Genomic DNA, 25,601 nt, shown 5'->3' with positions numbered 1-25,601 from the left:
CCAATCGCTTTGTCCAGTCTCTCCACAAAGAAAGCGCTCAATACCATTGATTCACAGAGGTAACTCTCAGCAAATACCATTTATATTGTACATATCCGTTATTGCTTGCTATTAACGTCTGCTGTCAGCTGTGTGACTTTGGGCAAGTCACTTAACTGCTCTGGGCCTCAGGTGCCTCATCTGTAGAATGGGGATTAAGACGGTGAGCCCCATGTGGGACAACCTGATCACCTTGTAACCTCCCCAGCGCTTAGAACAGGGCTTGGCGGTTAGTGCCCGGGCCCGGCCGTCGGAGTCTCTGCGTTCATTCAGACGCATTTATTCATTCAATCGTATTTATTGAGCGCTTACTGTGTGCAAAGCACTGTGCTAACCGCTTGGGAAGTACAAGTTGTTGAGCGCTTACCACGTGCAGAGCACTGTGCTATGCGCTCTGGGTTCCACTTCCGCCTCCCGGATGACTTTGGCCGAGTCACGTCGCTTCTCAGTTACCGTATCTGGAAAATGGGGGAGTTCAGTGCGCGTTCTCCCTTACGGGGAGCCCCGTGGGTGTGAGCTGTGTGTTGAGCGCACGCAGTAAGCGCTCAATAAATACGATTGATTGATTGTTTAGCACAGGGCTTAGTGCTTAGTAAGGGTTGAACGCTAGACTGTGAGCCCGTTGTTGGGTAGGGACCGTCTCTGTGTGTTGCCAGCTTGTACTTCCCAAGCGCTTAGTACAGTGCTCTGCACACAGTAAGCGCTCAATAAATACGATTGAATGAATGACTGCTTTGCACATAGTAAGCGCTTAATAAATGCCATCATTATTATTATTAGACTGGCAGCTCCTTGTGGGAGCTCATTAGGAGAACCTTGCTTCCAGAATCCTTCACTAAGTGCTTTCGATGTATGCCAAACTGAGGAGACCTCCCCCCGCCCCCCCCGCCACTCTGGATTTTAAGCTCACTGTGGGCAGGGAGCGTGTCTGCTAATTCTGCCGTGCTGGACTCCCCCAAGCGCTCAGTACAGTGCTTTGAACGTGGTAAGCGTTCAATAAATAGCATTGATTGATTGCCACGACTGCCGCTGCCCCACCCAGGGATCGCAGGCTGAGAGCGTATGTGTCTCAGGCCCAGAAAGATTCTGCGACCTGGACGTGGTTATTAATAATAATAAAATTATCGCGGTGATAAGCGCTTGGAACGCGCTTCGTGTCCCACACGGGCCTCCCGGCCCTCAGTCCCCATTTCACAGTTGAGGGAACTGAGGCACATCCCAAACGACCACAACTCTAGAGGACGAGGGCCGGACTCCTTGCCCTCCGGGGGCTTCCAGTCTAGCAGCTGGTGCAAACATAAATTCATTCAATCGTATATATCCCCCCCTTCTAGACTGTAAGCCCGCTGTTGGGTAGGGACCGTCTCTATATGTTGCCAACTTGGACTTCCCAAGCGCTTAGTACAGTGCCCTGCACACAGTAAGCGCTCAATAAATACGACTGAGTGAATGAATGAATATAGCGAACCCTTACTGTGCGCAGAGCACTGTACTGAGCGCTTGGGAAGTACAATACGGCAATAAAGACGGACAATCCCTGCCCACAACGGGCTCACGTGTGACCCAGGTAGCCCCCGTCCCCACAACTGCACTGGAAGGGGATTCTCTATCCCCAAGGGAGTTACAGCTTTCTTCATAATACAAATAATAATAATGATGATGATGATGGCATTTGTTAGGCACTTACTATGTGCCAGGCACTGTCCTAAGCGCTGGGGTAGATGGAAGCTGATCAGGTTGGACACAGTCCCTGGTCCACATGGGGCTCACAGTCTTAATCCTGCACTCAAAGAGCAGACAAGTGCTGGGGAGAGGTGGCAAATATGTGATATATGTGTGTATATATATATATATACACATATATATATACACATACATATATATACACATACACACACACATATATATACACACACATATACATGTGCATTTATACATACATAAATATTCATATTTGATATTAAATTTACATTTATATCTACAAATATCCATATTCTATATAATTAAATAATTCATATATGTTTGCCTATATATAAATGGTATTCGTTAATCAATCAATGGAATTTATTAGGTGCTCACTATGTGCAGAGCATTGTACTAGATGCTTGTTAAGCGCTTATTCTAGGCCAGGCACTGAGAAGCAGCGGGGCTCAGTGGCAAGAGCCTGGGCTTTGGAGTCAATGGTCGTGGGTTCAAATCCCAACTCCACCGATTGTCAGCTGTGTGACTTTGGGCAAGTCACTTCACTTCCCTGGGCCTCAGTTCCCTCATCTGTAAAGTGGAGATTAAGACTGTGAGCCCCCCGTGGGACAACCTGATCACCCTGTAACCTCCCCTGCGCTTAGAACAGTGCTTTGCACATAGCCCGTAATAAATGCCATCATCATTATTATTCTTCTCTGGGCCTCAGTTCCCTCATCTGTCAAATGGGGATGAAGACTGTGAGACCCCGTGGGACAACCTGATCACCTTGTAACTTCCCCAGCGCTTAGAACAGTGTTTTGCACATAGTAAGCGCTTAATAAATGCCATTATTATTATTATTATTATTCTCTGGGCCTCAGTGACCTCACCTGTCAAATGGGGATGAAGACTGTGAGCCCCACGGTAGACAGCCTGACCACCCTGTAACCTCCTGAGCGCTTAGAACAATGTTTTGCACATAGTAAGAGCTTAATAAATGCCATCATTATTATTATTATTATTCTGTGCCTCAGTGACCTCACCTGTAAAATGGGGAAGAAGACTGGGAGCCCCAAGTGGGCCAACCTGATGTCCGTGTCTCTCCCCCGGCGTTCAGACCAGTGCTTAGCACATAGTGAGTGCTTAACAAATAGCATCATTATTGCGATTATCATCGTTATTATCGTAATTGTAAGCGCCTGAGCTGTGGTGAGGCGGGGAGGGGCGGGGCCCCACGGCGGTCCTCCGCGGCCGCTCTGCCCGCCACATCCGGTCCGCCGCCGTCTCGCTGCTCCGGGCCCCGCGCCCAGCCGGGCAGTCCGTCTGCGCAGGCGCCCTCCCTCTCTCCCTGCTCCCGGCCCCGCCCCCAGTTGGTCCGTCTGCGCAGGCGCACTCCCTGCCTCCCCGCTCCCGCCCCCGTACGGTCCGTCTGCGCAGGCGCGCTCCATTCCTCCCTCCCGGCCCCGCCCCCAGGTGGTCCGTCTGCGCAGGCGCGCTCCATTCCTCCCTCCCGGCCCCTCCCCCAGATGGTCCGTCTGCGCAGGCGCGCTCCCTCCCGCCCCCGTACGCTCCGTCCGTCCGTCCGTCTGCGCAGGCGCGCTCCATTCCTCCCTCCAGGCTCCCGGCCCCGCCCTCCCAAACCCTGCCCTCTCCCTGACTTTCATCATCATCATCATCATCAATCGTATCCATTGAGCACTTACTGTGTGCAGAGCACTGTACTAAGCGCTTGGGAAGCACAAGTTGGCAACATATAGAGACAGTCCCTACTCAACAGTGGGCTCACAGTCTAAAAGGGGGACTTTCCCATCTCTGTTGACGGCATTACCATCTCTCCCGTCTCACAAGCCCGCAACCTTGGTGTCATCCTCGACTCCGCCCTCACATCCAAGCCGTCACCAAAACCTGCCGGTCTCAGCTCCGCAACATTGCCAAGATCCGCCCTTTCCTCTCCATCCCAACCGCTACCCTGCTCATTCAAGCTCTCGTCCTATCCCATCTGGACTACTGCACCAGCCTTCTCTCTGATCTCCCATCCTCGTGTCTCTCCACTTCAATCCATACTTCATGCTGCTGCCCGGATTATCTTTGTCCAGAAACGCTCTGGGCATATTACTCCCCTCCTCAAAAACCTCCAGTGGCTACCAATCAATCTGCGCATCAGGCAGAAACCCCTCACCCTGGGCTTCAAGGCTGTCCATCCCCTCGCCCCCTCCTACCTCACCTCCCTTCTCTCCTTCTCCAGCCCAGCCCGCAACCTCCGCTCCTCCACCGCTAATCTCCTCACTGTACCTCGCTCTCGCCTGTCCCGCCATCGACCCCCGGCCCCCGTCATCCCCCGGGCCCGGAATGCCCCCAATCCCTCTGCCCATCCGCCAAGCTCGCTCTCTTCCTCCCTTCAAGGCCCTACTGAGAGCTCACCTCCTCCGGGAGGCCTTCCCAGATTGAGCCCCTTCCTTCCTCTCCCCCTCGTCCCCCTCTCCATCCCCCCCATCTTACCTCCTTCCCTTCCCCACAGCACCTGTATATATGTCTGTACGTTTGTACATATTTATTACTCTATTTATTTATTTATTTATTTTACTTGTCCATATCTATTCTCTTTATTTTATTTTGTTAGTATGTTTGGTTTCGTTCTCTGTCTCCCCCTTCTAGACTGTGAGCCCACTGTTGGGTAGGGACCGTCTCTAGATGTTGCCGACTTGTACTTCCCAAGCGCTTAGTCCAGCGCTCTGCACACAGCAAGCGCTCAATAAATACGATTGATTGATTGATTGATTGATTGTGCAGGCGCCCGCCCTCCGCCCCCAGTTGGTCCGCCTGCGCAGGCGCGCTCCATTCCTCCCTCCCTGCTCCCGGCCCCGCCCCCGTGCGGTCCGTCCGTCCGTCCGCGCAGGCGCCCGCCCTGCCCCTAGCTTGTCCATCTGCGCAGGCGCGCTCCATTCCTCCCCGCTCCCGGCCCCGGCCGGTCCATCCGTCCGTCTGCGCAGGCGCCCGCCCTCCGTCCCTCCCTGCTCCCGGCTCCGCCCCCAGTTGGTCCGTCTGCGCGGGCGCGCTCCCTCCCTACCGCCCTCCCTGCTCCCGGCCCCGCCCCCAGCCGGTCCGTCCGTCCGTCTGCGCAGGCGCCCGCCCTGCCCCTAGCTTGTCCATCTGCGCAGGCGCCCGCCCTCCGTCCCTCCCTGCTCCCGGCTCCGCCCCCAGTTGGTCCGTCTGCGCGGGCGCGCTCCCTCCCTCCCGCCCTCCCCGCTCCCGGCCCCGCCCCCGGCCGGTCCGTCCGTCCGTCTGCGCAGGCGCCCGCCCTGCCCCTAGCTGGTCCGTCTGCGCAGGCGCGCTCCATTCCTCCCGCCCCGCTCCCGGCCCCGCCCCCGTACGGTCCGTCCGTCCGTCCGTCTGCGCAGGCGCCCGCCCTCCCTCACTCGCTCCCTGCTCCCGCCTCCGCCCCCAGTTGGTCCGTCTGCGCCGGCGCGCTCCCTCCCTCCCTGCTCCCGGCCCCGATCCCGGACGGTCCGTCCGTCCGCCTGCGCAGGCGCGCTCCTTCCCTCCCCCCGCCCCCAGCCTGTCCGTCCGTCCGTCCGTCCGTCCGTCCGTCTGCGCAGGCGCGCTCCTCCCTCCCACCCCCGCTCTCGGCCCCGCCCCCGGCCGGTCCGTCCGTCTGCGCAGGCGCGCTCCCCCCACCCCCCCCCCGTCCCCGGCCTGTCCGTCCGTCTGCGCAGGCGCGCTCCCCCCTCCGCCCGCCCGCCCCCGGCCGGCTGCCCGTCTCCCGGGCCGTTGCCATGGGTCCCGGGGCGCTGCCCTCGCCGTGTCCCCCGCCGCCGCCCCCGTGGTGCCCTCCCCCGCCGTGTCCGCCGCCCCCGCCGGCGTGGCTGGTGCCGCTGGTGCTGGTGGTGCTGGGCCCACTGCTCCTCCCGCGCTGCCTCGGCCTGGCGGGGAGCGGGGCGGGGGCCGGGGCCGGGGCCGGGGCCGGGTCCGCCCGCGTGGACGTGCTGCTGCGCCGGCCCCAGGCCCGCTACACCCTGCAGGGGGCGCTCCTGGGCGGCCCCGGCCCCGCCCAGCCCCTGCAGGGCCGCCTCGTCCTGGTGAGACACCCCCCCCCCCCCCCCGCCTCCTCCGGGCAGCCCTCACCCCCGGCCAAGGACAGGGGGGAAGGGATGGGCGGAGGCCCAGGGCGCTCAGCACAGCCGCAGGGCACAGGCGGGGTGGGGCAGGCCTTGCCCCTCGGGCGAAGGGGCCGGCTGCGGGGTGGGTGGGCGGGCAGAGGCCCGGGGCGCTCACCACAGCCGCAGGGCACAGACGGGGTGCGGGCCTTGCCCCTCGGGCGAAGGAGCCTGCTGGGGGATGGGCGGGCAGAGGCCCGGGGCGCTCACCACAGCTGCAGGCCACAGGTGGGGTGTAGGTCCTCCCCCTCGGGCGAAGGAGCCTGTTGGGGGATGGGCAGACAGAGGCCCGGGGCGCTCACCACAGCTGGAGGGCACAAACAGGGTGCAGGCCTTGCCCCTCGGGCAAAGGGGCTGGCTAAGGGATGGGTGGGCAGAGGCATGGGGCGCTCACCACAGCCGCAGGGCACAGGTGGGGTGTAGGCCCTGCTTCTCAGGCAAAGGGGCCGGCTGGGGGATGGGCAGACAGAGGCCCGGGGCGCCTACCACAGCCGCAGGCCACAGGTGGGGTGTAGGCCCTGCCCCTCGGGCAAAGGGGCCGGCTGCGGGATGGGCAGACAGAGGTCCGGGACGCTCAGCACAGCCGCAGGGCACAGACAGGGTGCGGGCCTTGCCCCTCGGGCAAAGGAGCCTGCTGTGGGATGGGCAGACGGAGGTCCAGGGCGCTCACCACAGATGCAGGCCATAGGTGGGGTGTAGGCCCTGTTCCTCAGGTGAAGGGGCCGGCTGTGGGATGGGCGGGCAGAGGCCCGGGGCGCTCACCATAGCTGCAGGGCACAGATAGGGTGCGGGCCTTGCCCCCCGGGTGAAGGGGCCAGCTATGGGATGCACGGGCAGAGGCCCGGGGCGTTGACCACAGCTGGAGGGCACAGACAGGGTGCAGGCCTTGCCCCTCTGGTGAAGGGGCCGGCCGTGGGATGGGCGGGCAGAGGCCCAGGGCGCTCACCACAGCTGCAGGGCACAGACAGGGTGCAGGCCTTGCCCCTCGGGCAAAGGGGCTGGCCGCGGGATGGGTGGGCAGAGGCCCGGGGCGCTCACCACAGCTGCAGGGCACAGGCAGGGTGCAGGCCTTCTCCCTTGGGTGAAGGAGCCTGCTGTGGGATGGGCAGACAGAGGTCCAGGGCGCTGACCACAGCCGCAGGCCACAGGTGGGGTGTAGGCCCTGCCCCTCGGGCAAAGGAGCTTGCTGTGGGATGGGCGGGCAGAGGCCCAGGGTGCTGACCACAGCCGCAGGCCACAGGTGGGGTGTAGGCCCTGCTCCTCAGGCAAAGGGGCCAGCTGTGGGATGGGCAGAGGCCCAGGGTGCTCACCACAGCTGCAGGCCACAGGTGGGGTGTAGGCCCTGCCCCTCGGGCGAAGGGGCCGCCTGTGGGATGGGCAGACAGAGGCCCGGGGCGCTCACCACAGCTGGAGGCCACAGGTGGGGTGTAGGCCCTGCCCCTTGGGCAAAGGGGCCGGCTGTGGGATGGGCGGGCAGAGGCCCAGGGCGCTCACCACAGCTGGAGGGCACAGGCAGGGTGCAGGCCTTGCCCCTCAGGCAAAGGAGCCTGCTGTGGGATGGGCAGACGGAGGTCCAGGGCGCTGATTACAGCTGCAGGCCACAGGTGGGGTGTAGGCCCTGCCCCTCGGGCGAAGGGGCAGGCTGTGGGATGGGCGGGCAGAGGCCCAGGGCGCTCACCACAGCTGGAGGGCACAGGCTGGGTGCAGGCCTTGGCCCTCGGGTGAAGGGACCGGCTGTGGGATGGGCGGGCAGAGGTCCAGGGCGTTGACCACAGCCGGAGGGCACAAGCGGGGATCAGGCCCTGCCCCTCGGGCGAAGGGGCCGGCTGTGGGATGGGCGGGCAGAGGCCCCGGGCGCTCAGCACAGCCGCAGGTCCCGCTCCCCCGGGGGTGGGGCCGGCCGTGGGGTGGGCGGACGGAGGCCCAGCGCGTTGACCACGGGTCCGGGCCGCAGGTGGACGAAGCGGAGCCGGAGCTGGAGGCCGGGCCGGAGGCCGGCTGGATCGGGGTCGTGCCCGTGGGCGAAGAGCAGGGCGAGCCCAAGCAGGGCCCCACCCAGGACACCTTCGCCGCCGCAGCCAGCGTGGTGGACAAGGTGGGTCCGGCCCGGGGGGAGGGGGCACGGCGGCCCCTCCGCAGAGGGTCCACCTCTGGTGGTGGTCGGCCAAGGGGAGAGACCCCTCTGTCGTCGGGTGACCCTTCTGTCAGTGGAGGAAAGAGACCGGGCCTGGGGGCGGTCAAGGGACCCGGGTTCTAATCCCCACCCCGCCGCTCGCCTTGCCGTATGAACTTGGGCGCTTCCCTGAGCCTCCGCCCCCTCAAGTCGGGGATGAAATCCCTGTCTTCTCTCCTCCTACTCCGTGTGGGACAGGGGCTGGTACTCATTTGAGGACCGGCTAGCCACAGTAGCGTTCGTTACGCGGCGCTTGGCTCAGAGTAAGTGCTTAGCGAACGGCCCGGTGCTCTTTCCCGCCCCCGTCCCGTCCCCACGTGCCAGATGAAGCGGGCCCTGGTCTTGGGAGCGTCGGCGCTGCTCATCTTGGCGCTGAACCAGAATGCCCTTCACGAGGTAGGGGGCTCGGAGGGGGCGGGGGGCGGCGGCGGGGTCAGACCGGAGACCCCCAGCTCACGGTGACCGGTCCCTGCTTGCCCCCCGCCCCCTCCCCGAGAAGCTGGACGTGTCCCAGGTCCTGTCCAAGCCGGTCATCGTCGTCCAGACCTCAGACAACGTCACCAAGCTGCTGGCGGCCCTGCTGCGGTGAGGACAGTCGGGGAGGGAGGGCCCGGGAGTCGGGGGACCTGGGTTCTAATCCCGGCTCCGCCCCACGTCCGCTGTGTGGCCTCGGGCAAGTCACTGCATTTCTCTGGGCCTCCAGTTCCCTCATCTGGGGATGAAGACTGGGCGCTCCACAGGGGACGGGGACTGCGTCCCACCCGATCTGCCTGTAGCCACCTCAGCGCTTAGAACGGTGCTGGGCGCGTCGTGAGCGCTTAACAAAGACTGCAGTTGTTATAATCGTTGTTATCGCCTTGATCAGGTGGCCAAAAGCCTGCGCTAGTCGCCCCAACCTCCCCCTCAATCAATCAATCATATTTATTGAGCGCTTACTATGTGCAGAGCACTGTACTGAGCGCTTGGGAAGTACAAATTGGCAACACATAGAGACAGTCCCTACCCAACAGCGGGCTCACAGTCTAAAAGGGGGAGACAGAGAACAGAACCAAACATACCAGCAAAATAAAATAAATAGGATAGAAATGTACAAGTAAAATAAATAAATAGAGTAATAAGTATGTACAACCATATATACAGGTGCTGTGGGGAAGGGAAGGAGGTAAGATGGGGGGATGGAGAGGGGGGCGAGGGGGAGAAGAAGGAAGGGGCTCAGTCTGGGAAGGCCGCCTGGAGGAGGTCCTCCCCCCCCCCTCCCACACACACAGACACCCCCCTCCGAGCTCCGTGCCCGCCGCCGCGAGGTCGGGGGCCCTGGGCACCCAGCCTGGCCCTGCGACTTTTCCCCCCCGCAGGGGACTCCAGGCCACCGCCAAGATCACGTACCAGGCCATGCTCCTGGAGAACGTGGGCGTCACCCTGACGCTGTGGTCGACGTGCGGCCTGTCCCGCGGCGGGCTCTACGGGGAGTGGCAGGGGGTCATCTGCCCGGAGGAGGCCGGCTCCCGGGGCCAGGTGAGCGGCCGACGGCTTCTCCGGTGAAATGACGCCCATTGGGTCCGGCGGTCCTTTTTATCGAGCGCTTACCGCGTGCGGAGCACTGGACTGGACGCTTGAGAGGGGACCGTGGGACGCCAGGCACATTCTGTGTCCCTGGCGAGCCCCCCGGGGGTCGGGGGGCCGAAGCAGAGCTGTGCCCTCCCGCCCCCCGACAGAAGTGCCTGCAGCAGCTGTGGAATACCATCCTCCTTGTGGCCCTGCTCCTGGGCACGGGCCTGGTGGTCCAAGCCCAGCGCCAGTCCCGCCACCGCCCGCCTGACCGGGATGACCAGGTGGGCAGCGCCCCGCTCCTCCTCCTCCTCATCTCCCACTCCCCTGACATTCATTCATTCATTCCATCGTATTTCCTGAGCGCTTACCGCGTGCAGAGCACTGTACTGAGCGCTTGGGAAGTCCAAGTTGGCACCATATAGAGACGGTTCCTACCCAACAGCGGGCTCACAGTCTAGAAGGGGGAGGCAGACTAAAAATAAGCCAAAATAGATCAACAAAATAAAATTGCTCCCTCGACGGTGCTCAGGGTCCCCCGCTGGATCTGAAGCAGCGGATCCTGAGGAGGCTTTCGGCCCTGAAAACCCGGCGCTACCACCCGGGCCGGCAGCCCCGGGCCCGCGTGCCCGACATCCAGACCTGTGCCGTCTGTCTGGACCAGTTCTGCAAGAACCAGGTAGGGCGAGCGGGGGGCGGAGGGTGGTCCGGCCGGGGCCGCGGAGGGCGAGTCCAGCGGGCCAAGGGTAAGGGTTGGGGGGGGGGGGGGGGCGACGGCTGGAAGGGCCCTGGACGCCCCCCACCCCACCCCATCGGTCCCCCAAGAAGCGGAGTCGGAGGTCGTCGTGGGTTTGAATTCCGGCTTAGGGTTAGGCGAGTCACTTCTCTGAGCCTCAGTTACCTCATCTGGAAAATGGGGATTAAGACCGTGAGCCCTGTCTCTATGTGTTGCCAATGTGTGCTTCCCAAGCGCTTAGTACAGTGCTCTGCACACAGTAAGCGCTCAATAAATGATTGATGATGATAACCTGATCACCTTGTATCCCCCCCCCAGTGCTTAGAACAGTGCTTTGCACGTAGTAAGCACTTAACAAAAATCAATCGTGTTTATTGAGCGCTTACTGTGTGCAGAGCACTGTACTAAGCGCTTGGGAAGTACAAGTTGGCAATATATAGAGACGGTCCTTGTCTAGAAGGGGGAGACAGAGAACAAAACCAAACATATTAACAAAATAAAATAAGTAGAGTAGATATGCCATCATTTTATTTATCTCGGCTTCCTCCAAGAGGAAGCAGCATGGCCTAGTGGCTACAGCCGGGCCTGGGAGTCGGAAGGACCTGGGTTCTAATCCTGCCTCCGCCACATGTCCGCTTTCAGACCTCGGGCCAGTCACTTCTGGCCCTCAGTTCCCTCATCTGTAAAATGGGGGTAAACCCCCACGGGGACAGGGACTGCGTCCAACCTGATTCGCTCGCATCCACCCCAGGGCTTAGGACAGTGCCTGGTACCTAGTACGGAATTGTACTTTCTAAGCGCTTAGTACAGTGCTCTGCCCACAGTAAGCGCTCAGTAAGTACAACTGAATGAATGCGAACAAGTACGGTAACTATTCTTGTTTTCTTCTTCTCCGTGGGCCCCCCGCCCTGCCCACCTGTGCCCGTGGGTGCCCCCCCCTTCCGCCGCCCGGTGCTCTCCCCAGTTCCTGCGCGTGCTCCCTTGCCTGCACGAATTCCACCGGGACTGCGTGGACCCCTGGCTCCTCCTGAGGCAGACCTGTCCTCTGTGCAAACACAACATCCTGGGTGAGCCCCCCGCCCCGGCCCCGAGCGGGAGCGGGATGGCTTCCGGGGCCGTGGTGACGGAAGAGTCCGGAGACTCAGCTTCTCCCTCGGGATTCCCCACAGGAAGCCGCTGCGCCGCCCACGATGCCCCGGGGTCGGAGGACAGCTGACCACTGTACTCTCCGGACGCCCCTGGACCGGGCCGGGGGAGCGTGCGGCCGCCCCCGTGGAGCAGACCTGGTCTCCCGGGGCCCGGGGGAGCCCCCCACAACCCCGGCCCCCAACCAGCGAGGGCCAGCCTGGGAGGTCAGCGCACGCCACTCAAGTGGACGGCCTGAGCGGTGGGCTCTGAGGGGTCCTCTCGGGCCCGTCCGTCCCCCCCCACCACCGGCCTGACCGCTGGAGGAGGGAAGGCCGGAGACAGGGTCGTGGGGGCCGCCCCCAAGGAACCGTTCCCGCCCGGGATGTCTCTCGGATCTGGCACGGGAGTACCGAAGCCCTCCCTGCTCTCGGGAAAGCCGGGAACGGCTTCGTCTGTCTGGTGCGTATTTATTAGGGGGAGGTGGGGGGTGGAGGGGCTGGGAGATCGGGACCAAGTTTTCTCTGTACAGTCGGTGCCATTAAAGCCACAAGACACGCAGCCGCGCGGGCCTCCTCTCTGTCTCGCGGCCGTTCCCGCCCTGGAACGCCGAGAGTCCCACCGCCCCCGCCGCGATGGGCATCGCCTCCCTGGCGGGGTCCGGCCGGCGGGAGCGACCGCGCGGTCGGGGCCGAGCGGAGGGCACGGGGAGGAGGTGGGGGACGCGGGTCCCACGGGGAGGACGGTGTGGACCCGACCCGCTAACTACCAGCTCGTGCCCCGTGCCCGCACCACAACCGTCCTCCCGAGCCCACCGAGACCAATCTATGCCCCTGCCCGCCTCCTTCCCCCCCGCCACGGAGGCTTTAGTGAGGTTAGGGCCCTGGCTCGGAGCGACCGCAGGGAGAAACCTAGGATTGCAGGCCCCGCCACCCCCACCTTCCTCTCCCTTTCTCTGGAAATGACAGGCAGAGTTCCTGGCCTCTGTCCCAACAGACGCGGCCGCTCCGCCTTGTTTTTCCCGATCCGATCCGCAGGTCCCTCCCCTCTAAGACTAGAGCCCGGGGAACCGCTCAGCAGGGGAGCACGCTCATTTTCTCTCTCTCCTTGCTCCCCGGGTGGCCCCTCTCGCTCCCCGCGCCCCCACGTCTACCTGCGCCGGTGCCCGGGCGCGGACCGGGCCCGGCCCCTCCTCAGCCCCGCGCCCCTCAGTCTGGCCAGCTCGCTCACGGGGCTGGCGGCCGACAGGGTTACGAGGTCCACGGGGCGCGGGGGGACGAGCAGGCCGGTTGGGGGGAGAGGCGGGGTCCCGTCCTGAGCATCGCCACGCGGAGGACCCGGGCACTCTCGGCTGGCCTGGCTGTCGGATGCGGTCGCGTGGCTAGGAGGGGAGCGGGGACAAGATTAGGAACAGGATCCTCCCGCTCCCCAACCATGCCACGTGTGCCCCGGGGATGGGGGGACCCACTGAGGACACCCTCACACCATGAGGTCGCCGTCCCCCCAGGGACCCTCCCGGGGGGGGCGGGGGGACTCACCCTGAGGAGACGCTCGGAGAAGTGGCCGCACATTCCGGGGCCCCCCCAGGGGGCTGGGACCAGAGTTGGGTTTGCGGGATCATCTGGGGGAGACGATGGGACAACCAGAGAGAGCAGAATTAGGATCCCAGCTGGCTCTGAGAGAGACTCAGAGAGGCTGGAGACAGAGAACAAAACCAAACATACTCACAAAATAAAATAAATACAATAGATAGGTACAAGTAAAATAAATACAGTAATAAATATGTACATCATCATCATCAATCGTATTTATTGAGCGCTTACTGTGTGCAGAGCACCGTACTGAGCGCTTGGGAAGGACAAATTGGCAACAAATAGAGACAGTCCCTACCCAACAGTGGGCTCACCGTCGAAAAGGGGGAGACAGAGAACAAAACCAAACATACTAACAAAATAAAATTAATAGAATAGATATGTAAAAGTAAAATACAGTAATAAATATGTACATCATCATCAATTGTACTTATTGAGCGCTTACTATGTGCAGAGCACTGTACTAAGCGCTTGGGAAGTACAAATTGGCAACATAGAGAGACAGTCCCTACCCAACAGTGGGCTCACAGTCGAAAAGGGGGAGACAGAGAACAAAACCAAACATACCAACAAAATAAAATAAATAGAATAGATATGTACAAGTAAAATACAGTAATATGTACATCATCATCATCAATCGTATTTATTGAGCGCTTACTGTGTGCAGAGCACTGTACTAAGCGCTTGGGAAGTACAAATTGGCAACAAATAGAGACAGTCCCTACCCAACAGTGGGCTCACCGTCGAAAAGGGGGAGACAGAGAACAAAACCAAACATACTAACAAAATAAAATAAATAGAATAGATATGTACAAGTTAAATAGAGTAATAAATATGTACAGACATATATACAGGTGCTGTGGGACAAGCGGTAAGCCTATAAGGTTCCTGGCCCAAGTGGGGTCGGAGGGGGCACCCCCAGCTCCGGGGAGGGAACAGGTGAGGGCTCTGGCAGCCGGACCCGATAAGGGGCCCGAGGGACCAGCCCACCCGAGGACCAGCGGGGCCCTGTGGACCGTGGATCTGCCCGGGACACCCCCGGTCGTGGCCGTGGCGGGAGGGGTCGGGCCGGGCGGCGGAAGGAAAGAGGGAGCTGCCACTCACCCGGAGTGTCCCCCGCTGGGCCCCCTCCTTCACCTTGGCCAGCGAGGCCCGGAGCCGCCGGTTCTCCTCCTCCAGGCCGTGCAGGCGGACGGTGTTGGCCCGCAGCTGGCGCTCCATGTCTTCGGCCACGTCCCCGGAACCTGCGAGGGACGCGTGAGGAGGGACGGTGCGTTGTCCGGGCCTGACCCTTCAAGGCCCCGCTGAGAGCTCACCTCCTCCAGGAGGCCTTCCCCGACTGAGCCCCTTCCTTCCTCTCCCCCTCGTCCCCCTCTCCATCCCCCCCATCTTCCCTTCCCCACAGCACCTGTATATATGTATATATTTTTTACTCTATTTTATTTGTACATATCTATTCTATTTATTTTATTTTGTTAGTATGTTTGGTTTCGTTCTCCGTCTCCCCCTTTTAGACTGTGAGCCCGCTGTCGGGTAGGGGCCGTCTCTATTTGTTGCCAATTTGTACTTCCCAAGCGCTTAGTACAGTGCTCTGCACATAGTAAGCACTCAATAAATACGATTGATGATGATGATGATGATGATGACGACCGCCCCCCAACCTGAAAATGTGGCTCTCTCGGGGTTCCAGCTGCCCCCTTTGAGGGGGGGTCCACGTGGAGTCAGGCCACCTGCTCATTCCGAGGCTCTTCTTTGGACGGTACGTGTTAAGCGCTTACTATGTGCCAGGTACTGTACTAAGCATTGGGGTAGAAACGGGATAATCGGGGGGGTTTTATTCATGGTATTTGTTACGCACTTACTATTCATTCAATCGTATTTATTGAGCGCTTACTGTGGGCAGAGCACTGTACTGAGCGCTTGGGAAGTACAAGTTAGGCTTCCCCTGAGGGTGAGAACCGGGTGCCTCTAGGCACCAGGGTGGATAAAAGCAAATCGGGACATGGTCCCCGTCCCAGGCGGGGCTCACGGTCTCAATCCCCATTTTACAGATGAGGGAACTGAAGCCCAGAGACGTGAAGTGACTTGCCCAAGTCACACGACGGTAGACGCGCGGCGGAGCCGGGATTAGGACCGAGGTCCCTCCGACTCCCGGCTTCTAATCCCGGCTCCGCCACTCGTTCCCCGGGTGGGGCGGCTGCTGCCCGGGAATTTCGCTCCCCCGGGCCACCCCGGGAGACTGGCCCTCCTGAGCGCTTAGTACAGCGCACAGAGGAAATACTCAACAAATACGATTGGATTAACTGGCCTGAGTGCTTAGCACAGTGCACAGGAAGCGCTCGATAAAGACGATGCAATTTTTGAATTATGAAGAAGCAACGGGGCATAGCGGAAAAAGCACGGGTTTGGGAGTCAGAGGTTGTGGGTTCTAATCCCAACTTGGCCACTTGTCAGCTCTGTGACCTTGGGCAAGCCTCTTCACGTCTCTGTGCCTCAGTTACCTCCTCTGTAAAATGAGGATTAAGACTGGGTACCCCACAGGGGGTAACCTAATTACCTCGCACCTACCCTAGTGCTTAGAACGGTGCTTGGCGCAGAGTAAGCGCTTAACAGATACCATTATTATTTTTATTATTACCAGACGCTCGCTTCTGGCCCCAATAATACCCGCTGGCCTTGGGGGTACTAAGCCCCACCGCTGCTGGGGCACCTGCCCTTCTTAGGAACTATTTGCGGCTTGCCCTTGGAAGTCTACTCAATCGATACTGTCCATTGGGCACCTACTCTGGGGGAAGCACCGTAATAATAATAATTGGGGTACTCTGTGGAGCACTGTAATAATGCCCATAATAATTGGGGTCTTTAAGTGCTTACTACGTGCCAGGCACTGTTCTAAGCACTAAGGTAGATACAAGCGAATCAGGTTGGACACGATCCCCGTCCCACCTGGGGCTCACAGCCTTCATCCCCGTTTTACAGATGACGGAACTGAGGCCCGGAGACGCGAAACGACCTGCCTGAGGTCACGCCGCCGAGAAAGCGGCGGAATGGGGACTAGAACCCAGGTCCTTCCTCATCAGTCGTATTTACTGAGCGCTTACTATGTGCAGAGCACTGTACTAAGCGCTTGGGAAGTACAAATTGGCAACACATAGAGACAGTCCCTACCCAACAGTGGGCTCCCAGTCGAAAAGGGGGAGACAGAGAACAAAACCAAACAGACTAACAAAATAAAATAAATCCTTCTGACTCCCCAGGCCCAGGCTCCAGCCACTAGACCACGCTGCTTCTTGGGAGACTCCAGCAGAATTGGCAGAACCAGTCCCTGCCCGCGGGGAGTTCCCGGGCATGGTCGCAGTGCTTGGGAGAGCGTGACGAAGGTTAGTGGGCCCTCGGTGACCACCGAGTCGTGCGTGTCGGAGGGGCCGTGGAGCATCCGGGGGCCGGGAAGAGGGGGGAAGAGGATCAATCAATCAATCAATCGTATTTATTGAGCGCTTACTATGTGCAGAGCACTGTACTAAGCGCTTGGGAAGCACAAATTGGCAACACATAGAGACAGTCCCTACCCAACAGTGGGCTCACAGTCTAAAAGGGGGAGACAGAGAACAGAACCAAACATACCAACAAAATAAAATAAATAGGATAGAAATGTACAAGTAAAATAAATAAATAAATAGAGTAATAAATATGTACAACCATATATACATATATACAGGTGCTGTGGGGAAGGGAAGGAGGTAAGATGGGATGGGGAGGGGGACGAGGGGGAGAGGAGGGAAGGGGCTCAGTGTGGGAAGGCCTCCTGGAGGAGGTGAGCTCTCAGCAGGGCCTTGAAGGGAGGAAGAGAGCTAGCTTGGCGGAGGGGCAGAGGGATTGGGGGCATTCCAGGCCCGGGGGAGGACGGGGGCCGGGGGTCGACGGCGGGACAGGCGAGAACGAGGTACAGTGAGGAGATTAGCGGTGGAGGAGCGGAGGGTGCGGGCTGGGCTGGAGAAGGAGAGAAGGGAGGTGAGGTAGGAGGGGGCAAGGGGATGGATGGACAGCCTTGAAGCCCAGGGTGAGGAGTTTCTGCCTGATGCGCAGATTGATTGGTAGCCATTGGAGGTTTTTGAGAAGGGGAGTAATATGCCCAGAGCGTTTCTGGACAAAGATAATCCGGGCAGCAGCATGAAGTATGGATTGAAGTGGAGAGAGACACGAGGATGGGAGATCAGAGAGAAGGCTGGTGCAGTAGTCCAGACGGGATAGGATGAGAGCTGGAATGAGCAGGGTAGCAGTTTGGATGGAGAGGAAAGGGCAGATCTTGGCAATGTTGCGGAGCTGAGACCGGCAGGTTTTGGTGACGGCTTGGATGTGAGGGGTGAATGAGAGAGCGGAGTCGAGGATGACACCAAGGTTGCGGGCTTGTGAGACGGGAAGGATGGTAGTGCCGTCAACAGAGATGGGAAAGTCAGGGAGAGGACAAGGTTTGGGAGGGAAGACAAGGAGCTCAGTCTTCGACATGTTGAGCTTTAGGTGGCGGGCGGACATCCAGATGGAGATGTCCTGAAGGCAGGAGGAGATGCGAGCCCGGAGGGAGGGGGAGAGAGCAGGAGCGCGGTCCCTGTCTTCCCTTGCCCCTTCCCACCGCTTACTCTCCCACTGTGCCTCCGGCGGGACGTGGAGGGCAGGGAAGGCCACAAGCAGCCGTTCCCGTTCCCTCAGCTGCCGGACCAGCCCTTCCAGCTCGGAGACGGTCAGCCGGGAATCCTGGGCCGCCCCTTCCAGCCTCTGGTTCTCGTGCTGCAGGCTCTGCAGCAGCTCCTGCAGTGGGAGGGCGTCACGGGAGACGGTGAGGCCCGGGAGACGGGGGTCTGGACCGGGAACCGGAATGTGGGGAGCCCCCCCACCCCGGAGCCGGGAATCCCGTCGGTCCGGCCGGGGACCCGCTTACCCGCTGAGCGGTCAGCTGGCACTGCAGCTGCCCCATCTCGGCCTCCAGCCGCAGGCGGGCATCGTCGGCCGCCCCCAGGCTTGCCCGCAGCTCCTCCCGCTCCCGGGCCACGCCGCTCAGCTGCTGGGTCAGGATCCTGTGCTTGGCCTGCAGAGCCTGCCGGGCGCGGGGGGACGGAGAGGGGACCACCGAGGCTGAGACCCCCCGGGTCGCGCCCCGTTGGAGGGGACCGCGTTTTTCAAGCGGGGCCCTGGGGGTTCGGCCGGCACGCGTCTGGACTTTTCTCTGTTCTTCCCCGGTGCTGGGCACGCAGCGGGCACTCAATAGATACCACTGAGTGAGGGAACGACTGACAGGATGAACGACCAAAAGAATAAATTATTGTCCAAAAGAATAAAATGATAATAATAATGGCATTTGTTAAGCGCTTACTACGTGCTGGGCACGCAACGGGCACTCAATAGATACCACTGAGTGAGGGAACGACTGACAGGATGAACGACCAAAAGAATAAATTATTGTCCAAAAGAATAAAATGATAATAATAATGGCATTTGTTAAGCCCTTACTAAGTGCTGGGCACGCAACGGGCACTCAATAGATACCACTGAGTGAGGGAATGACTGGCAGGATGAACGACCAAAAGAATAAATTATTGTCCAAAAGAATAAAATGATAATAATAATGGCATTTGTTAAGCCCTTACTCAGTGCTGGGCACGCAACGGGCACTCAATAGATACCACTGAGTGAGGGAACGACTGACAGGATGAACGACCAAAAGAATAAATTATTGCCCAAAAGAATAAAATGATAATAATAATGGCATTTGTTAAGCGCTTACTACGTGCTGGGCACGCAACGGGCACTCAATAGATACCACTGAGTGAGGATGAACGACCAAAAGAATAAATTATTGTCCAAAAGAATAAAATGATAATAATAATGGCATTTGTTAAGCGCTTACTACGTGCTGGGCACGCAACGGGCACTCAATAGATACCACTGAGTGAGGGAACGACTGGCAGGATGAACGACCAAAAGAATAAATTATTGTCCAGAAGAATAAAATGATAATAATAATGGCATTTGTTAAGCGCTTACTATGTGCTGGGCACGCAACGGGCACTCAGTAGATACCACCGAGTGAGGGAATGACTGGCAGGATGAACGACCAAAAGAATAAATTATTGTCCAAAAGAATAAAATGATAATAATAATGGCATTTGTTAAGTGCTTACTACGTGCTGGGCACGCAACGGGCACTCAATAGATACCACTGAGTGAGGGAATGACTGACAGGATGAACGACCAAAAGAATAAATTATTGTCCAAAAGAATAAAATGATAATAATAATGGCATTTGTTAAACGCTTACTACGTGCTGGGCACGCAACGGGCACTCAATAGATACCACTGAGTGAGGATGAACGACCAAAAGAATAAATTATTGTCCAAAAGAATAAAATGATAATAATAATGGCATTTGTTAAGCCCTTACTAAGTGCTGGGCACGCAACGGGCACTCGATAGATACCACTGAGTGAGGGAATGACTGACAGGATGAACGACCAAAAGAATAAATTATTGTCCAGAAGAATAAAATGATAATAATAATGGCATTTGTTAAGCGCTTACTATGTGCTGGGCACGCAACGGGCACTCAATAGATACCACTGAGTGAGGGAATGACTGGCAGGATGAACGACCAAAAGAATAAATTATTGTCCAAAAGAATAAAATGATAATAATAATGGCATTTGTTAAGCGCTTACTATGTGCTGGGCACGCAACGGGCACTCAATAGATACCACTGAGTGAGGGAATGACTGACAGGATGAACGACCAAAAGAATAAATTATTGTCCAAAAGAATAAAATGATAATAATAATGGCATTTGTTAAGCGCTTACTACGTGCTGGGCACGCAATGGGCAGTCAATAGATACCACTGAGTGAGGGAATGACTGACAGGATGAACGACCAAAAGAATAAATTATTGTCCAAAAGAATAAAATGATAATAATAATGGCATTTGTTAAGCGCTTACTACGTACTGGGCACGCAACGGTCACTCAATAGATACCACTGAGTGAGGGAACGACTGACAGGATGAACGACCAAAAGAATAAATTATTGTCCAAAAGAATAAAATGATAATAATAATGGCATTTGTTAAGCGCTTACTATGTGCTGGGCACGCAACGGGCACTCGATAGATACCACTGAGTGAGGGAATGACTGACAGGATGAACGACCAAAAGAATAAATTATTGTCCAAAAGAATAAAATGATAATAATAATGGCATTTGTTAAGCGCTTACTATGTGCTGGGCACGCAACGGGCACTCAATAGATACCACTGAGTGAGGGAATGACTGACAGGATGAACGACCAAAAGAATAAATTATTGTCCAAAAGAATAAAATGATAATAATAATGGCATTTGTTAAACGCTTACTACGTGCTGGGCACGCAACGGGCACTCAATAGATACCACTGAGTGAGGATGAACGACCAAAAGAATAAATTATTGTCCAAAAGAATAAAATGACAATAATAATGGCATTTGTTAAGCGCTTACTACGTGCTGGGCACGCAACGGGCACTCGATAGATACCACTGAGTGAGGGAACGACTGGCAGGATGAACGACCAAAAGAATAAATTATTGTCCAAAAGAATAAAATGATAATAATAATGGCATTTGTTAAGCCCTTACTATGTGCTGGGCATGCAACGGTCACTCAATAGATACCACTGAGTGAAGGAATGACTGGCAGGATGAACGACCAAAAGAATAAATTATTGTCCAAAAGAATAAAATGATAATAATAATGGCACTTGTTAAGCCCTTACTATGTGCTGGGCACGCAACGGGCACTCAATAGATACCACTGAGTGAGGGAATGACTGACAGGATGAACGACCAAAAGAATAAATTATTGTCCAAAAGAATAAAATGATAATAATAATGGCATTTGTTAAACGCTTACTACGTGCTGGGCACGCAACGGGCACTCAATAGATACCACTGAGTGAGGATGAACGACCAAAAGAATAAATTATTGTCCAAAAGAATAAAATGACAATAATAATGGCATTTGTTAAGCGCTTACTATGTGCTGGGCACGCAACGGGCACTCAATAGATACCACTGAGTGAGGGAACGACTGGCAGGATGAACGACCAAAAGAATAAATTATTGTCCAAAAGAATAAAATGATAATAATAATGGCATTTGTTAAGCCCTTACTATGTGCTGGGCACGCAGTGGGCACTCAATAGATACCACTGAGTGAGGGAACGACTGACAGGATGAACGACCAAAAGAATAAATTATTGTCCAAAAGAATAAAATGATAATAATAATGGCATTTGTTAAGCCCTTACTATGTGCTGGGCACGCAGTGGGCACTCAATAGATACCACTGAGTGAGGGAATGACTGACAGGATGAACGACCAAAAGAATAAATTATTGTCCAAAAGAATAAAATGATAATAATAATGGCATTTGTTAAGCGCTTACTATGTGCTGGGCACGCAGTGGGCACTCAATAGATACCACTGAGTGAGGGAACAACTGGCAGGATGAACGACCAAAAGAATAAATTATTGTCCAAAAGAATAAAATGATAATAATAATGGCATTTGTTAAGCCCTTACTAAGTGCTGGGCACGCAACGGGCACTCAATAGATACCACTGAGTGAGTGAATGACTGACAGGATGAATGACCAAAAGAATAAATTATTGTCCAAAAGAATAAAATGATAATAATAATGGCATTTGTTAAGCGCTTACTATGTGCTGGGCACGCAACGGGCACTCAATAGATACCACTGAGTGAGGGAACGACTGGCAGGATGAACGACCAAAAGAATAAATTATTGTCCAAAAGAATAAAATGATAATAATAATGGCATTTGTTAAGCCCTTACTAAGTGCTGGGCACGCAACGGGCACTCAATAGATACCACTGAGTGAGGGAATGACTGGCAGGATGAACGACCAAAAGAATAAATTATTGTCCAAAAGAATAAAATGATAATAATAATGGCATTTGTTAAGCCCTTACTATGTGCTGGGCACGCAGTGGGCACTCAATAGATACCACTGAGTGAGGGAACGACTGGCAGGATGAACGACCAAAAGAATAAATTATTGTCCAAAAGAATAAAATGATAATAATAATGGCATTTGTTAAGCGCTTACTATGTGCTGGGCACGCAACGGGCACTCAATAGATACCACTGAGTGAGGGAATGACTGACAGGATGAACGACCAAAAGAATAAATTATTGTCCAAATGAATATAATGATAATAATAATAATGGCATTTGTTAAGCGCTTACTATGTGCAGAGCACTGTTCTAAGCGCTGGGGGGGTTACAAGAAGCAGCGTGGCTCAGTGGAAAGAGCACGGGCTTTGGAGTCAGAGGTCAAGGGTTCAAATCCCGGCTCCGCCACTTGTCAGCCGTGTGACTTTGGGCATTTCACTTAACTTCTCTGTGCCTCAGTTACCTCATCTGTAAAATGGAGATTAAGACTGTGAGCCCCCCGTGGGACAACCTGATCACCTTGTATCCTCCACGGCTCTTAGAACAGTGCTTTGTACATAGTAAGTGCTTAATAAATGCTATTATTATTATTATTACAAGGTGATCAGGTTGTCCCACATGGGGCTCACAGTCTTAATCCCCATTTTACAGATGAGGGAACTGAGGCTCAGAGAAGTGAAGTGACTTGCTCAGGGTCACAAAGCAGACATGTGGGGGAGTCGGCATTCGAACCCATGACCTCTGACTCCAAAGCCCGGGCTCTTTCCACTGAGCGACGCTGCTCTAAGAGAGGAAGGGAAGGGAGAGGGAAAGGGAAGAAGGAGGAAAGCAGTACGGCCTAGTGGACAGAGCCCGGGCCTGGGACTCAGAAGGTCATGGGTTCTAATTCCACTCTGCTACTTGTGTAGTGTGTGACTTTGGGCAAGTCACCTTGCTCCTTTGGGCCTCAGTTCCCTCATTTGTAAAATGGGGATTAAGACTGTGAGCTGCACGGGGGACATGACTGTGTCCGACCTGATTCATTCATTCAGTCGTAGACTGTGAGCCAATGATTGATTGATTGACTGATTGAGCGCTTACTGTGTGCGGTGCACTGTACTAAGCGCTTGATTACTTTGTACCTACCCCAGTGCTTGGAACAGTGTCTTCCACATAGTAAGCACTTAAATACCATTAAAAAAAAAAAAGGGAGGAAGGAAGGAATCAGCATCATTGAGCCCACAGGCTGGGATTTTTTGGTTTTTGGGATTTTCTATGGTATTTTTTTAGTGGCTACTAGGTGCCAGGCACTGTACTAAGTGCTGGGGTAGATATAAAGTAGTCATCATCATCATCATCATCAATCGTATTTATTGAGCGCTTACTATGTGCACAGCACTGTACTAAGCGCTTGGGAAGTACAAATTGGCAACATACAGAGACAGTCCCTACCCAACAGCGGGCTCACAGTCTAAAAGGGGGAGACAGAGGACAAAACCAAACATACTAACAAAATAAAATAAATAGAATAGATATGTACAAGTAAAATAAATAAATCGAGTAAAAATATGTACAAACATATATGCATATACAGAGCCCGGGCCTGGGACTCAGAAGGTCATGGGTTCTAATTCCACTCTGCTACTTGTGTAGCGTGTGACTTTGGGCAAGTCACCTTGCTCCTTTGGGCCTCAGTTCCCTCATTTGTAAAATGGGGATTAAGAAGGGAAGGGAAGGAGGTAAAATGGGGGGGGATGGAGAGGGGGAGGAGAGGGAGAGGAAGGAAGGGGCTCAGTGTGGGAAGGCCTCCTGGAGGAGGTGAGCTCTCAGTAGGGCCTTGAAGGGAGGAAGAGAGCTAGCTTGGCGGATGGGCGGAGGGATTGGGGGCATTCCAGGCCCGGGGGAGGACGTGGGCCGGGGGTCCATGGTGGGACGGGCGAGAGCGAGGTACGGTGAGGAGATTAGCGGCGGAGGAGCGGAGGGTGCGGGCTGGGCAGGACAAGGAGAGAAGGGAGGTGAGGTAGGAGGGGGCGAGGGGATGGATGGACAGCCTGGAAGCCCAGGTTGGACCCAGTCACTGTCCCACACGAGGCTCCCGGTCCTCATCCCCATTTTACCGATGAGGGAACTGAGGCCCGGAGAGGTTCTGGCGGTGGGGAAGGGACGGAGCCATTCTCCATGGGGGCGGCCTGGGGCCGGGCTCACCTCCTGGTGACGGGCCATGCTTTCCACTCTGGCCTTCTCCTTGTCCAGCTCGGTGCCGGCCCGCTCGAGCCTCCGGCCGGCGTCGTCCAGCCTCCCGCTCAGCAGCTGCACCTGGTCCTCCAGCCGGCTGACCCGGGTCTCTGGAGCCGGGGGGCAAGGGGTCGGGGGGGGGGGTCCCCCAAGGATTGAGCTCCCGAGGGCCGCGGGTGGGGACCCGGTGGTGGCAGGGGCCCGGGGACGGGAGCGTCGTGACAGGAAAGGCCCGGGGACGGAAGAGGCCCAGCGATGGCGGGGCCCAGTAATAACGACAAGAATCATTAAAGCGCTTACTATGTGCCCCTTCTAGACTGTGAGCCCACTGTTGGGTAGGGCCCGTCTCTATATGTTGCCAACTTGTACTTCCCAAGCGCTTAGTACAGTGCTCTGCACATAGTAAGCGCTCAATAAGTACGATTGATTGATTGATTGTGCCAGCCTCCGTACTAAGCGCTGGGGCAGATACAAGCCAATCGGGCTGGACACAGTCCCTTTCCCATGTGCTTCTCTATTCTCTTTATTTTATTTTGTTAGTATGTTTGGTTTTCTTCTCTGTCTCCCCCTTTTAGCCCGTGAGCCCGCTGTTGGGTAGGGACCGTCTCTATATGTTGCCAACTTGGACTTCCCAAGCGCTTAGTACAGTGCCCTGCACACAGTAAGCGCTCAATAAATACGATTGATTGACTCTATAGAGAAGCAGAGTGGCTCAGTGGAAAGAGCCCCGGCTTTGGAGTCAGAGGTCAGGGGTTCAAACCCCGGCTCCGCCGACTGTCAGCTGTGTGACTTTGGGCAGGTCACTTAACTTCTCTGGGCCTCAGTTACCTCATCTGTAAAATGGGGATGAAAACTGTGAGGCCCAACCTGATCACCTTGTAAGCTCCCCAGCGCTTAGACTGGTGTTTTGCACATAGTAAGTGCTTAACAAATACCATCATTATTATTATGTGGGGCCCCTCGCCAGTCCTCCCCTTCCCCCCACGGCGGGTGGACGGGCAACTGTCCACAGGTTAGTGAGGAGACGACTAGTTTGTGCCCACCCTCTGGGGGGGGGGGGTGTCTATGCCACTTCCAGCTCTGTTGTATTGGACTCCCCCAAGCGCGTAGTACAGTGCTCTGCCACTGGTAAGGCACTCTATCTTCGAGGGATTGAGTGATTCTAAGGATGGTGGTGTCGATCGTATTTATTGAGCGCTTACTGTGTGAAGGGCACTGTACTAAATGCCGCTCCAGGAGGGCAGGGAGTGAGTTTCCAAACTCCTAGCACAGTCCCTGCAGACTGTAAGCTCACTGTGAACAGGGAATGTCACTGTTTATCGTTGTATTTTCCCAAGCGCTTA

General features: G+C 56.4%; 2 protein-coding genes across 2 annotated transcripts in view; one reads left to right on the top strand and one right to left on the bottom strand.

Annotated features, from left to right (window-relative positions):
* The first annotated feature begins 5,705 nt into the window (after window positions 1-5,705).
* RNF215 (ring finger protein 215) lies at window positions 5,706-12,017 on the top strand. Its single transcript, XM_038763202.1, has 9 exons — window positions 5,706-5,798; window positions 7,831-7,971; window positions 8,374-8,445; window positions 8,549-8,634; window positions 9,405-9,564; window positions 9,765-9,881; window positions 10,130-10,276; window positions 11,298-11,400; window positions 11,503-12,017. The coding sequence occupies exons 3-9, from the start codon at window positions 8,374-8,376 to the stop codon at window positions 11,547-11,549; spliced, it is 732 nt and encodes a 243-aa protein (XP_038619130.1). The 5' UTR covers window positions 5,706-5,798; window positions 7,831-7,971; the 3' UTR covers window positions 11,550-12,017.
* Window positions 12,018-12,387: 370 nt separating this feature from the next.
* Window positions 12,388-25,601, bottom strand: part of CCDC157 (coiled-coil domain containing 157) — a 36,689-nt gene continuing 23,475 nt past the window's right edge. Inside the window, exons 6-11 of the mRNA XM_038763200.1 lie at window positions 24,229-24,368; window positions 17,987-18,142; window positions 17,688-17,856; window positions 14,155-14,294; window positions 12,997-13,079; window positions 12,388-12,839 (exon numbers count right to left, since the gene is read on the bottom strand). Of these exons, the coding sequence (XP_038619128.1) occupies window positions 12,608-12,839; window positions 12,997-13,079; window positions 14,155-14,294; window positions 17,688-17,856; window positions 17,987-18,142; window positions 24,229-24,368 (920 nt within the window). The 3' untranslated portion in view covers window positions 12,388-12,607. The remainder of the gene's footprint in view (window positions 12,840-12,996; window positions 13,080-14,154; window positions 14,295-17,687; window positions 17,857-17,986; window positions 18,143-24,228; window positions 24,369-25,601) is intronic.

Source organism: Tachyglossus aculeatus, chromosome 21, assembly GCF_015852505.1.
Source record: "Tachyglossus aculeatus isolate mTacAcu1 chromosome 21, mTacAcu1.pri, whole genome shotgun sequence".
NCBI classification, from domain to species: Eukaryota; Metazoa; Chordata; class Mammalia; order Monotremata; family Tachyglossidae; genus Tachyglossus; species Tachyglossus aculeatus.
Note: the sequence above shows the minus strand (reverse complement) of the source record. Positions and strands in the feature narration are given on the sequence as shown.